The 15,402-nt window shown below is 42.7% G+C and overlaps 1 protein-coding gene across 2 annotated transcripts in view; it reads right to left on the bottom strand.

Annotated features, from left to right (window-relative positions):
* The window catches only part of grik1a (glutamate receptor, ionotropic, kainate 1a), a 434,840-nt gene that overhangs the window by 52,689 nt on the left and 366,749 nt on the right, over positions 1-15,402 (bottom strand). For both annotated transcript variants that reach the window (XM_086006203.1, XM_086006202.1), the window contains 3 exons: positions 14,705-14,823; positions 5,720-5,937; positions 1,230-1,455 (listed from right to left, as the gene is read on the bottom strand). In XM_086006203.1, the coding sequence (XP_085862329.1) occupies positions 1,230-1,455; positions 5,720-5,937; positions 14,705-14,823 (563 nt within the window). The remainder of the gene's footprint in view (positions 1-1,229; positions 1,456-5,719; positions 5,938-14,704; positions 14,824-15,402) is intronic.

Below are 15,402 nucleotides of genomic sequence, written 5' to 3'. Positions count from 1 at the left end.
GGTGAGAGAGGTTCTCCCAATGAGGTGGCACTGGACGTACAGTTAGCTCTAAACACTTGCAAGCTAAAGAAATCTCTAAATGTCTTACAAATGCAGTAACCAACAGTTTCTGCGCTCTGAAACTGAACATTTGCAACATGGCATCCTTTACACCACTTCTGCCGCTGTCAGCTTATCGGAAACATCAGAGCAGACTCAACTCACGCCAGGGTGAGCTGGCCTGTTCCCCGAGCAGCGGGTAACCCGTGGGGGAGCATGTAAAATTGGAAGGTTGCCTCAAAATAGCATTAAATTGGCTGTTAACAAGCCATTTAATGATCTCAATTGTCTCCCCCGCCGCTTGGTGTCGGGTCAGTTGTCTGCAGACAGACCCGACACCTGGGAGACTCGCGTGGAGCCGGGTTGACGATGGGTTTCCTGCCCGCTGTCAATCTTTGCTATTTTGGCAGCGGACTCACCTCCAAACCCGCCCTCTGAGCGCCGGCAAAATCCAGCCCAATCATTGTGACTCCTTTATTGGAATACCCCGATCCTACCTACAATCATATTGGTTGAAAGGCATGGACTTTGAAGGAAGATAATGAAAACAGAATCCAAAGTTTTGAGCTCCATTTGAGTCAATGAATCTTTGGAGAATCATGATTAATTAGGAAGTCAAGATCAGAAATAAAACAGTGAAAGCAAAACGTGACTAAAAGATGAGGCTCTGGAGGTTTTTGAGATTGATACACAAGCAATGACTGGAACATATGTTGACAATGCCACTATTCAAGACAGGTATTAAAACAATGAATCCAGAGGAAGACACTGCACGCAATAATTATTTTATCGTAATAATTATAGCTAACCCCGAGGCTGGTGACATGGACAGTGCAAGGAAGGCTTCAGCGATGGACGTGAATTCATCGTGATGGAGCTACAGTCTATTGAATAGAGCAGCGAGGGAGCTTGGCCAAGAGCGGTTTCTGATTTCAAACAAAAAAGCTCAATTTGTTTTTTTTGCCTTATTTAAATAGCTGGTGACCCTTCCTGCCTATTTTCATTCCCCCTGCCTATTGTATTGCACCATTCCCAAAATTAGACTGCAGAAGGAGCATCCACTGCCTGTCCCCCCCATCAATACTGCCCTGCCCGCAAATGGCCAGATGTGAGTGCTTCCCTGTGAAATCTGGCCCAAATAATGGCACTTCTGACCTATACCTTTTAACCAGATGAAAATTAAGTTTTACCTATAGGTGTTCCAACTCCATATCCTTTTGAGTCGATGAGCCCCCCGATCTGGGTCAGGTTGCAATTTCGCTGAGTAACATATTCAATACTGGTCGACTCCATCAGAAGAGCATAGTCAGTGGTGAGGACATGTTGAATCCCCTCATCGTTGTTCTTCAGTAAAGCTGACTGCTTCCGACTGTTCATGAACGCCCACATTTTCTCATAGGTTGAAATTTTAGATTTCTGTAAAATTCAAAGTGCTCTTTATTTGCGAGGCCCGAGTATAAAAGTTGCTGAGCCTCATTTTTTTCCCCACACAATTGGTATCACTTTCATCAAAAGATGTCAAAGCTCTAGACCATTTCAACAGTACGTCTCAGCCCAACTTCAGAAAAGTACAATCCGCTCTTAAAAGGTTTGTGTATCGAAACCCCGAAATATCTCCGATCTGCTACTCCTTTAAAAGTTTTATCATATAGTAAACGTGACCTTTCCTTATTTTCCTCCCAAAATATATTGCCTCACATTTTTTTGCATGAAATTTCGCTTGACATCTATCTGCCAAATCGACGAGCGCGTCTGTTTTCCTGAAATGGCTGACGGTGATTTTTTTTTTGCATTTTCTTCTATTTTTCCCCCCTCAGGATATCAAACCACTGGTTTTTTTTTAAACCATCCCCTGGTCGACCAGGATTGCACGACTAGTAGTAAAGAGGGTGGCTGAACAACCTGCTCCCAGGTCTTCACCAATCCCACTATAGGCCAGCTACAAGGAGGCAAGTCGCAGCAACCCAGCGATTGTTCCCTGTCCCTGCTGAACAAAGGCTTGCATTTATGTGGCATCTTGCACAACCCCAGGATGTCCCAAAGCGCTTTACTGCCAATCAAGTACTGAAGCCTAGTAACAAAACAGAAAATGCTGGAAATACTCAACAGGTCAGGCAGCATCTGTGGAGAGAGAAACAAAGTTAACGTTTCAGGTCGATGACCCTTTGTCAGAACTGACTGAAGTCTAGTCACTATTGTAACGTAGGGAAAGACAGCAGCCAATTTGCTCACAGTAAAATCCCACAAACATCAATGCAATAATGACCAGATAATCTATTTTAGTGATGTTGGGTGAAGGATAAATGTTAGCCAGGACACCTGCTCTTCTTCGAATAGTTCCATTGGGTCTTTTACGTTCACATGAGAGGGCAGACATGGCCTCGGTTTAATGTCTGATCCGAAAGACGGCACCTCTGACAGTGCAGCACTCCCTCAGTACTGCACTGGAGTGTAAGCCTAGATTTTGTGCTCAAGTCTCTGGAGTGGGACTTGTACCAACAACCTTCTGACTCACAGGTGACAGTGCGACCCACTGAGCCACAGCTGACACTTAAATTACAGCTTGGATTTGAAAATCACCAAGGTGGATGATTAAACCCAAGTCCCCACTGCCATGGTACAGGACATTGCGGTGTTGTTCTGCCACATTTAATTTTAACTTGAAATATAAAAAATTAGGGGATCAATTCACTGATTGAGCAAACATTTGCCACCTGATTCTTGAAAGGTGAGCCTTATAGTCTCTAAATTGTCTGCATATCTAGGTAGAGAGATGCCAAAAATGGGTTATACACTGTCGGTTAATTCATTATTTAAAAAGAGCAGAAATGGTAAAAGATTTTTTTTTTTTTTTTAAAGGTAAAACTTGACCTTTCCCCACTCTTGCAGGAACTATCTTCAGAACAGACAAGCTACCTGAGTAAGATGTTAAATTTAAGGATTTTTTGCTAATTTGCAATCAATTACACCTAAGCTTGCGGCTCTTTATTTGCTCACCTCAGAGTTTATAGGAGCAGTCAAAGCCCATTAAGCCCAACGGTTTCTTGAAAGAGAACCCTGACATAACCACTTTCCTCACAACATCCTGCAATCACTTCTCTCTCACCAGAAAGAAATGAATTGCTGTTTACTTCAATGGCCGTCTCTGGACAACTTATTATTTAGATGAAAAAGTTCTGTTTGATTTCCCTTTTACTCCTAATGTGTAACTTCAGTTAATTGGCACTAATCCCTTCTTGCCTCGGGTAGGTGGGTCCCAGTGCGGGGCAGGTACCCGCCTCCTTTGAAACTGGCATAGAGGCGGGTTTGGGTGCGGGATGGGGTCGGAACCCCTGATTTTGGGATTTTAACCCCCCACCCCCCCCACGCCTCCAATCCCGACTCCACGGCCCCATGAAAATCCTGCCCATGGTGTGAGAGGCACAATACCAACAGTGACTGCACTTCAAAAAAAAAAAGTACTTAATTGGCTGTGAAATGCTTTGGGACGTCCTGAGGATCTAAAAGGCACGGTGTCAATGCGCGTTTTTTCTTTCTTTAATCGAAAAAGATGGTTTCGAGAAGGTTTTAAAAGGTGGGGAGAGACATGGAAAAGAAGATGGGTTTATGGAAGAAGGATGGGCGGCTGCAATTGGGAGGATATCATTCATGACTTTGGGCAGGGCAGTCTTGATGTTGTGAGCACGGTGGAAGCCAGACTGACGGGATTTGAACAGGGAGTTTTGAGAGAGGTGGGCATGGAGCTGGGATCGATGTTGCAGCTGGGGACCTTGGAGAGGAAAGGGAGGTTAGAGTTGGGGAGGTAGTTGTTAAGAATGGAATGGGCAAGTGAGAGTTTTTGAAGATGGGGGTGATAACCAAAAAAATCTGCTACCCACCCATGTCCCATCAGATCTTGCAACAAAAGACAGTAAGGCAAATTTTGCAAGGCTCTGTTTTGCCTGAGGCCTTGCACACAAGCAGTACAGATCAGATTTTCTGTCCATTGCTTTCAATATACCGTAATGAGTCAAAGCCTCACGGGGGAGCCATTTAACATATTGAGGTGCTACCCTTATAATCTCTCAGAGCTCAGAGGTGAGGCACATTTCAAGAGCAGACACTTAGATTTAGGATGAACATTCTGTCACAGTACTTTAAAATGCAGCAAATTGTTTTTATTGATTAATGCATTGTGTACAATGGTTAGCTTTATTAATGTGTAATATGTTTGCCTGTGATGTGTGGTGAATTGTGTTTGTGTATTGCCACCCCCAGGGCCGTCATGAAACGTGCTTTGAAAGCATAGCAGAGTTTACTCTGGCAATCATTTCTTAACAGTAGGTGCAGTGGGAATCTTACATTAAGTGATCTCTGCGGGGTCTGATTGTAAAATCTGACAACTTCTTGGGTATAGGCAATGCATATATACGAATTAAATTGGCGTATAGAGTGTGCACTCACATCCCGAGTCTGTGAAACTATTGTAAACATTTGTAGAGCTAAATACCTGGTTACCAAGTATCAACCAAAACGATAGCAGTCACTTGTGTGATCAAATAAACAAGAATACCCAGGAACGAATATATTTCAAAGCAGCAAGTCCAAATCAATTGTATTAATATCTGCATTTAATATAAAGTTCACAACCAGGTGCTTGCAGATCTTCTGCAGGGACATCCCAGTGGAGCACAAAAGCTGCTGCTTTTCCTGCTTCCTGTCTAGAGGTGATATTCTAATTGTAATTTATTCAAATCAAATCAAATCAAATCAACTTTTATTGTCATTGTTAGTGCACAAGTGCAGAATTTATATTTTAAGCAATGGATTAAGATGGCCTAACAACGGTTCTGCAAGTGTTTACCGAATGCAAGCACGAAGCTTCGTGTGTCAAGGGCGCACGTGAGGAATTTGGGTGTGGAAGTCCCTAGAGCCCGCAAGATTTTCTTTCAAATGGGCAGACGATCCTGCATAACCCACTGAGCTCCACCCCTGAGTTCCTGCTGCGTGCTCTCAGTGCATGACCTTCTGTGCCAGGAGTGTGAATTTGTAAAATCTGCCCTTACTTCACCTTTTTGATTTTCTAAATTAGAATACCTTAAATTCACAGCCTAGAAGTTATCAGTGGGAGAACACTTAATGCATTCTTAAGACATTCTTTGTCTGCTATTTTAGGGAGGTATTAACCCATTTACAATAAACAGATTAATGTCTGTGTTTGAATTGTGGACAGAGGATTATTATACAAACATTTGTTCACTCCTCTCGCCAACTGTAACTGCTATACTCTGTATCCGAGATCTGAAACATTCGGTTTCACAAAATCCAAAATCCTATGTAATCTAACACATGAACTTGCTTTCAGTCAGGGCAACAACTAAATTAAACTGCAAACCTAAAGCCAATGACTGGAATAATGACGTTCCTGTTGTTTAGGTATGCTTTACACAAAGTTGTTTCTTGATAATAAATAACAAGACCAGCTCCTTAGGGCATGGCACCCAGCTAACATCACAGCCCCAACCCGCAACCTTAATACCTGAAGGTGACCAGCTGAAAAAGACACATCTTAAATGTTTACGGTGTGTATTTTGAATCTATATAAAATTACTTTCGTGATCACATAGGAAGCTTTTAGAGCACAAAATTGGGTAAGGTTAGGGTTGAAAGAGAAAAACATCAACACCACTATGTCTCCCACCTTAAAGAAAGTCATTGTGGATCCATCCCTGACAGCGCCATATTCTATTTTGGTTTGTTTTGCCAAGTCATCCGCTGAGTCTATGGGAGAGTCCATTCTTTCCACAGTCAGAAAGGCCGCCAAGTTGGCAGTGTACGATGATATTATAATTAATGTGAAAAACCACCAGATTCCACCCACTATTCTAGTGGAGAGCGCTTTGGGCATCAGTTCCGATCCTGTCACAATGGTAGCAGTAAGAAAAATCATTAAGTTCACAGATTGAGGACCGCTGAACAAAACGTCATTGAAACATCCACTAAGCAGAGAATCAGCACTTGTTTCACTTGCAGCTCTTGTGAAATATGATGGGCCAGGCAGCAGAGAAGACAAATAGCTCATTCACTCAAACGTACAAGCATGATCTTTGCAATGGACACAATGATGTCACTGAAGACAGTTGGGCACTGGTCAATGCAGCAGTGGTTCAGGTGGCCACTGACACTGAGGAAGGCGCTAAAGCAGCACAAGGCATTAGGACATCAAAGCCACAGAGAGCGAACAGTCTCGATTCACCAGGATGATGCTAGGGTTAGGAAACTTTAGTTATGAGGAGAGGCTTAGAACACTGGGACTACTTCCACTGCAGCAGAGAAGGCCAAGAGAGGATTTAATAGTTTTTAAAATTAGGAAGAGTTTTCATAAGAGTGACTATTTCTTCTGGTTGGAAAGTTGACAAGGGCTCTTTAATTTTAAAATTATCTCTGAGAAAGTGAGGAAAAACAATACAAGAAATGTATTTACGTAGAGGATTGTTGGAGCATGGGATGCTTTGCCACAGGCAGAGACCATTGAATTGTTAAGGGAAAATTGGATGAGTATTTGAATCAGGAGAGAGGAAGGGCTATGGGTGTAATGTATATACCTTTAAGGGGGGAACTATGTTTTACAGCTCATGTATACTGCAGTACCGGCAGTGACCACACCTGAATATAGCACTGAGTAGTAATCTGTACAGATCAGTTGCAGTGTGAGCCACGTTGAGTAAACACCTGTTGTACCGTTCTCCGCAGTCTGTGTCTTATTATACATGGACACAACAATGGGGAGAGCAAAGCATTGGGCTTAGTTTTGGACCGCTCTTGGAAAGAGCTGACACATGATGAGTCAATTGGCTTCTTTCTGTGCTGTAAACTTCTACAGTTCAATCATTCCAAGGCACAGTCAAAACGCATTGACAAACAAAACTTGTTTTATGGGAAATGTAAACAATTGAATTAATTATAAAAAAGGATGGCCAACTTTGATGCCTTTTCAAAATATATATATATATTGTCAATCCTTGTTGGACAGCTGCCGCATAAACTAAATATTTTGGACAACACGGAGTTTTGAATTTCTTTACTCCACTTCCAAAATAATTTGTTTTTAAAATGTCATTAATAAAAAGAGGAAATACAGGACAGAAACTCATTGAATTTTAAAAGTTTAAGCTAGTCTAAAAACAAATTAATGTACTCAAACATTTAGGAGGGCACACACATTTGGAATGGAAAGTGAGACGATAATGGGCACTTCATTCCCTGAATCAAAGAAAACTGCCGTGTTGTTGTATCTTATTTTCAATCTGATGGGTTGAGAGTCTACTACTTCAAAATAATAACTTAAGCATTAAGTAGCTTCCCAAGGACAGGCCGACTTAGGTTGAGGTGTATTAAGGGAGACAGACAAGAGAATGGTGATAGGTGTTCACAGGTGCATAGCCTGGCCACTCACCATCCACACTCAAGGTTTATGAATGTACTTACCCTGTGAACCAGACTATTCTCCCTTTTTCTTTTGCGCCCCTCCAGTTTTCTCTCCTCTGCTGAAGGTGCTGACTCTTGCTGGGTTCAGTTCCACAGGCAGCTGGTGCCCTGGTACCTTCCCCAAGTGGTCATTCTTCATGTGTGGATATAGTCATTGACTATTAGCAGGGTATTAAAACACAGAGGCGTCACAGCCGAGTTGAATCCCGGTGTGCACGTGTGTGCATTTCCCAGCTGGAGTCACTGGATAGTGATCAGGCGTGGGAAGTCTGGATGATTTTTTTCCATTCTCTTGCCAAGGAATACTGATACCAATTGGAGCATTCCTGCTGCGGCCTAAGACTAACTAATTCAGAACAGGCCAGGGCTTTCTGACCTGTGTAGCTCAGTAGTACATCCAGCAATTGCTTTACCCACTAAGTCATCGGGGGAAACTCAGAACCAGATTATACCAGTAATTGTCAGGTGGCTTCACTTTAACATAACATGGCAGGCATTATCTGCACTCTCGGCCCTGAGCTCACTCTTCTACACACGTCCCCATCAAATTCTCTCATTTAAGCAGAAACGCGTGTTAACAGCCAAGAAGAACAGGGCAGCTCAAGCAAACCCTAAGACACAAATAGTGGGGAGCTGAATAATGATTCCAGGCGGAGTCTTTTGGTCAGAACAACCTGCTGAAATGGACTACAGTAAGCTAGAGAAAACTAGAGAAGTAGGTTTAATATTTGAGCTATACGTAGACGGCACACAATTTAACACTGCAGTAGGAGGTCCCAAGAAAGTCTCCTGTTATACTCCCAAGATCCTGATTATGCACAATGGCTTAAATTGATTGGATAAACTTAGGGATCTATAAAGGGTAGCTTTGAAGTAGTTTCATTATAATCTTAAATCTGGATTGATTAGCGGCAAAGAAGAGGATTTATAAAGTGCAGACATTTAGATGCATAGGCAGAAGATTTTCTAAGGCATCATGAAATTTGATTCAGTGTTCAAGAGTTGTACAGCACCCATACTTGTTAATTCACAATAGCTGAAAGGAAAACATCAAACTATAAAAGCTACTTTTAAAAGGTGCTTTCAGATCTCTGTGGTTGCCATTTTGTTTAAAATTACAAGCTGAGCTTTGAAAAATCACTCCTCTGGCCTCAGAGATCATAAACCGAAGGTGCAACATGTACATGGACTTTTTACACATGTTGTCTTTTCTACTCCGTATTGAAATTGTGTTTCCTTTTATTCTCAGCAAGCAAATTTGTTTTTAAGATGATCCATGTAAAAATTCATCCCGTGACTATTTGTTGGTGTGGCTAAATTCTAGTTGAGTCAGCAAATTAAATTTGAATCAGGGTAAGATCTGCTCAGAGACAATACTTGCTGAAGTCTCTTTAGTGCCTTATGGCAGACATGACAGCCAATCCTGATCCAGACTTTGCTCATGGTCTGTAGGAAAGAGAAACTCTGATCATTACAATAAAAATCAAACAGATGTCTCTCGCGCAAAGATCACAGATTTTCTACACAGATGTTAGCATTCGACTTTTTTTTTGTGCCGGTATTAGCAGAAGCTAAACATGATGATGCACTTACGTCCACAAGTACCACAAGCTTGTGTGCGCAAACATTTGTTTAAGAATCTCTTTAAAAAGACAAGCAGAGCCTGGTTGGGGCTGACTGTCATGTATCCAAGGTAGTGGCAACGATCAGGCACGACATCCCACAGTTTGCTGTGGATGATGGTAAACTCCAACAAGTTTGACATGTGTGGCTGGTATGCCATTCGGTTTACTAGCCACCATTGATACGGGGCAACAAAAAAAAGCTTTCATCAGCACGCATACACATGCAACCATCATAAACACACAGATGCTATACTGTAAAACCTGATGATAATAAAGTTCTTTGAATTCAGCTTTAACAGACCAGAACGTGCCTAAAACCACAATCTGCTGTTTATCCCAGTGAGACTTACTCAGCTGGTGATTGTAGAAGAGTCCTTCAGTGGGGTGTAGGCTATACTTAGTTTAATTATTCCTTAGCGTTCACTGCAAATTTATTCTGATTGTAAGAAAACAATAAAGCAACACTAGAATCAGGGGTAACCTTTTGCTGCCAATTTTCAGCACCAACATAAACTTGAGATTTTCAGTAAAATATAAGTCCAAAACATTGTTATGTTTATTACTTTTTCTGTTAGTTCCACCTTGCAATATCAAAGTAATCTTATTACTGATTTACACATCAGTCTATTGGCTTGAAGTCTTGTGTATCCATTTTCACTTATAAAATCAGTTTTTTTTAATACAGTTCTGACGAAGAAGGGTCGACACACAAAAATGTTAATCCGCCTTTTTCTCTTTCCAGATGCTGACAGGCTGCTGTGTATTTATTTATTTTTTTGGATAATGGGAGTTAAATGAACATGTGCATTATTTAATGACTCGACGTAGGTCAATTTCCTAGGGTAGCATGTCCTGACTGAGCTGGAACATTTATTGGTTTGTCTCATGGTTAAACTCAGCGGGGATGAATTTCCGCCGGAGTTTCTCCCGATTGCCATAACTTCAAAGAAAGAGCCCCCCTGGAAAAAAGGCGTGAATCCTGCTCTCGAGCGGGAGAACCCCCCACCAGAGATTCTCCCCTGGCGTTTAAAAAAAAAAAATTGAAATATAATTACAGTTGAGGAGACCCCACATATTCGGCTGTTTGTTAAATAACCTCTCAGCAACGGTTGCACATCCTTCTTGTGTTTAAGAGTAACTGCTTGTATATGTTTATAGTATATTGTAACCGTATAATATAGCATAGCAGTTTTCAGGCAGATGTTAATTAAAATATCAAATTTTGGGAAGAATCCCAATGTAAAGTAATTGTTTGCTCAGAGCCAAGCTATAAATGACATCGAAATTTTCAAGGATTCCTGACTATGTTCTTGTATTGTTTCACAGATTATGTTTGGTCGATATTTACCCAAATTACATTCATGTGAATTAAAACTGAAGTCCTGTCCAAATAAAACTTTTACTCCCTATTTAAAGATTGACCTGTTAGACTAAACTATATAAGATGAGGTGCAAATCCAGCCCATTCCCATCGGAGAGTTTAATTGACACATCAGTACATGATTCATACATCAGTCATTGACATACTGTTAAGTATGTGTATTGTATTGAACAATTAACACAAAGACTTAAACGTATAACTCAAACAGGTCTTTACTGGTTGGAGGTAGGGACTATACGTAGGTCTTTACTTCATGCCCACAGGCGGGAACTGAGGGGAGATCAGTACCCACAGTACTATTTATACCCCTATGGCCAGGAGTGGTACTGCGTATCACTACGCCCTACAAGTAGTGCAGTCCTGTCCATAGGTTCAAAGTAGCACACATATTACATACACAACATTCCCCCCTTCCTAGCTTTACAGTCATCTCCCCATTTAACATAACGTAATAACATATATACATATATAACTTCAGGTTTACATAACAGAATAACATAGATACATAGATAACTTCATGTCAAAACAGATCACAGATTCAGTCTCTGCGGAAAACAGTTCACAGATTCAATCTCTGTGGTGTAGTCGGTTCACGTTGCTGGAGTGACTCATTCAATAGTCCTTCCATGGATTTAACAGTTTGAACTTCCGAACTGAATTGGCTCCGTTCGGAGGGACCACGTGTGTGATCTGATAGAGGTAATAATGGTTCAGATGGGTCATCTTCTGTTTCGACTTTTCCTTTTCTGCTTCTTGGAGACTCTCTGGGCTCCACTGTCAGCTGCCAGCTGCATGTGCAGTTCCTCCTTCTCTTCCTCCTTTTTCCGTAGTAGAGCCACCTTCTCCCGATGTTCCGTAGACTTTCGGTGCTCCTCCATGATTTCTGTATGGTGGGAGTCGAAGTTACAAGTTGGGCAGGACAGGACATAGTAATATTCGGTGTCGTCCTGATCTAGGCCAGAGAGAGGGTCTTCTATTTCCTCCATACCCAGCTGGGCGTTAGCCAGCTTTTGTTCCAAGTCCAGACATCTTTCCTGAAGAGACTTCTTCATGCGTACCTCTTCATCCAGCTTTTTCTGGGCTTTCAGCAAGTCGTTTACTAATGACCTCATTTGAGATTTTACTACTTCAACTTCTTTTGGAGATTGATTGATCGGACTATTCAATCCCTCTACCAGAGCAGCTGTTTCAGCGGTCTGTTGTTCTACGTTGACGTGAGTCAGCGTACTTTTGGCATCCAAGGGCTGCTCTGTTGCAGTCATCTCAGTCTGTGTTGCCACCTCAGCTCTTCCAATAACCTTTGAGAGCTCCGAACCCCTTTCGTTTGAATATTGAAGTTCGTGTTCAAGTTTTTCCCATTTCAGAGTCCTGTCCTTCAGCATATGCAGGAGTTGGCTGACCGTTAACTCCTCTGACATCAGACGTTTTGTGTGCTCCTGCTCCATTTTCTCCATCAGCTGCTTCTGTTGTCTTTCCAGATTCTCCAACTCTATATCAAAGAACTCTTTCGTTGCATTCAACTCTTGCTCAAAACGGCGAAGCATTTGTTCTAATTGCTGTTGTAGTTTGAAATGGAGTTGAGTTCGAGCCCGGTGTCCCTCAGAAATGGGCACATCAGTAGACTTGCCAGACTCAGAATCCACAGTTAAACTATGTTGTTGTTGCTCAGTGGAATTCTGTGCTGAAACTTTGTCTTTTGCACCTGAGTTGGGCTTACCATCATCCGTTCCAGAGTCTGGGCCGACTATCTTCACCGAGTTCTCACTCGTTATTGTTTGTAGGAAATGCCAGTCCATATTCATTTTCCTAATCCACTCCCGTCCTAGTAGTGGAGAACCTCCTTCAGATATCACATATAAGTCCATTATTTGACTGTCTTCGCCCTTGTGGACCACTGCAACCTTTATTGTCCCGATGGGGTACACTCTCTGCCCCGTGTAGGTTGTCAATATAATCTCCGTATCCTGTAGGGGAATATGTTGGAATAACCTTCTGTAATCTTTCTTATTCATGACCGACAATGCCGATCCAGTGTCCAATTCCATTTTTACTTGGACTCCTTCTATCTGAAGAGTAACCCAAATTGTCTGGAGGTCTGCACCCTTACCAACATTGAGTACCCTTAAGCTAGCCAGTTCAATACTGCTTAAGCCAGCCAGTTCATTACTGCTAGCGTCTGAATCGGACTCCTGTTCGGCCACCTTGTGTACTTTTGCGTATTTTCCTTGCGGTGACTTCTTGTTGCTGGTCTTCTTCCCTGACCTGCATACTCTAGCTATATGTCCAAGCCTACCACAAGTTCTACATTCTTGGTTTTTAAACCAACACTGGTTCTGATCATGCGTTGTCTTTCCACAACGATAACATTTGCCAGAACTCTCACCCAATTTGTGTGCACTGAGCTCTGGTGACCGTAGCTGCATTACTGCCGTGCCTCTCGCTGCGGCTTCGTGTGCTGCTGCCATAGTGACCGCCTTCTCAAGCGTCAGCTCATTCTCCTCGAGCAGTCGCTCTTGTGTATCCTGTTTAAATAAACCACACACAAATTTGTCTCGTAGTGCATCTGTCAGTCCCGTTCCAAACTGGCAATATTTCGCTAATTTACGGAATTCCAGCAAATATTCAGCATTGCTTTCATGCTGTAGCTGCCTTCTGTCGTAAAATTTAAATCGTTCCGCTAGCATCAGCGGCGTGGGGTTTAGATGATCTTTCAGGACAGTAACAATCTCATCGAACGTCTTATCCGCCGGTTCATCTGGTGATAACAGGTGTTTCAATTGCCCGTATGTCTTCGCACCCATTAAATTTAATAATGTTAGAGCTTTATCTTGGTCACGAATTTTATTGGCCTTACAATAATTTTTTACTCTTTCAACATATATGGCCCAATCTTCGAGGTCACTATCAAAGGTGCTAATATTCCCGTGTTTAGGCATTGTAGATTTTCAATTTCTCAGATTTTATTTTGTTTACTTGTTATCAAAGATGGCGGCTTCCCGCTCTTGCCGTCGTCCTCCGCCCACAAAATGGCGGTTTTCCCATGCTTGGCGGTCTTCACCCGTCCCCCGACGCCGTCTCCCTTCAGCCCCCGAGTGCGGCCCTTATCTTCGCCGCGATCGATAGCCCGCGCTGTGCACCGCGGCTCTCGCACCTTGAGCTTCTGCAGCCGCCGCGCCTTTCAGTCCGAGTGCGGCCCTTATCTTTGGTCCCGATCGCTGGCCCGCGCTGCGCCTCGCACTTGAAGCGGCTCCCGGCCTCTGGCTCACCCGCTCGCGCGGCTCTTGCTCGCTCCCTCCCGGGCTCTGGCTTACCCGCTCGCGCGTTTCACCGCGGCTCTTATCAGGGATTGCGATCGCCCTTATCTTCTCCAACTTCCCCAGCCCTGTCTTTGCAGCCAATGCTGCACGGCTTACCCCACCACCTAGGTTGAACAAGGAAACTGCAGAAAGACTTCTGTCAGTCGCTGGAAGCTGTCAGGATGGCTGCTGCACTCCAGTGCTCAGTCGCTGATGGAGGCTTCAGAGTCCTAAAGCCTGTCACTTCTAGTGGGGTGGTGATGTTTGAAACCTCTCTTCAACTGCCGCAGGGTAAGAACCTGACTCGTCGCCAGTGTTAAGTATGTGTATTGTATTGAACAATTAACACAAAGACTTAAACGTATAACTCAAACAGGTCTTTACTGGTTGGAGGTAGGGACTATACGTAGGTCTTTACTTCATGCCCACAGGCGGGAACTGAGGGGAGATCAGTACCCACAGTACTATTTATACCCCTATGGCCAGGAGTGGTACTGCGTATCACTACGCCCTACAAGTAGTGCAGTCCTGTCCATAGGTTCAAAGTAGCACACATATTACATACACAACACATACTTTAACATTTCTGTACCAAATGAAATTAAACCCTCACCAGGTTTTAACATTTGAAAATGTTCCAAGATAGTTATTCATCTTCTACTTATGCATTTTCAGCTTTCTGTCCTACCCTCAGCCAGGAAGCCATTGTTATTTTGTAGGTTGATGTATTTTTGTACCATCAAATGTATCTTTCCTGGTACTATTCGTGATTGTTCCTTTTAGTGCCCGCCAGGTTTTACAGTATGGAGCATAGATGCTGAGGATGGAGCTTACCAGGCACAAAGGCCCCCAGCACACTGTGGGATGTGTGTAGGAATGATGTGTGACCTATGTACCTTGCTGCATGAGAGCTCCAACTCCAAACCAGAAACTATTTAGTAAAGTAAAATTGTTTTCCACCACGTCTGAATCAGGATTGCAGGGGTGCGGATTATACCACTCATAGGGCGTAAACCTGTGGTAATTAACAGAAACAGCCTGTAAATATCAGATGAATACACAGTGCTCCAGCGAACCTGCCAAACATTCAACAGTGCTGAAAAAAAAACACAGATCAACAAAATGGGTTAGTTGCCAATGAACTATAAAGTGCGACATTGTTCATTATTATATCTGGAACAGATTGAGAGCTGTATTTACTGCATGGCCGTGGTGCAGTGCTTAACACGTTCTATGCTAGAATAGAGGTCAACAGGTATTCCCATCAGTTTTCGCCCCCCTATATTTTTGTATTCTGCAATAGCTGCTCGAGGCTGCAGTATAACCATAAAGAGAAAGGTCACTTGTAGCATCGCTTTCAGATTCAAAGTGCTGTTTGGGAATGACATTCAGAGAGTACAAAATTTTGCGAGGGATCAGTGCCTAGTGACTATGCAGTAACACATTAAATGTGTAATCTCTGCTGTTTTTAAGAGACATTTTTGAGTTGTGTGATTCAGGAGTAAGTGCTGCAAAGAATAAGTAATTACCCTTATGTGTTATGTGATTTAAAAAAAATGCAACTTGTTTTGAAAGATTGCCCTAATTTGGAGTT

Source organism: Somniosus microcephalus, chromosome 14 (genome assembly GCF_052327205.1).
Source record: "Somniosus microcephalus isolate GS21.2 chromosome 14, FLI_Smic_1.0, whole genome shotgun sequence".
Classification (NCBI taxonomy): Eukaryota; Metazoa; Chordata; class Chondrichthyes; order Squaliformes; family Somniosidae; genus Somniosus; species Somniosus microcephalus.
This window is presented reverse-complemented; position numbering and strand designations above follow the sequence as displayed.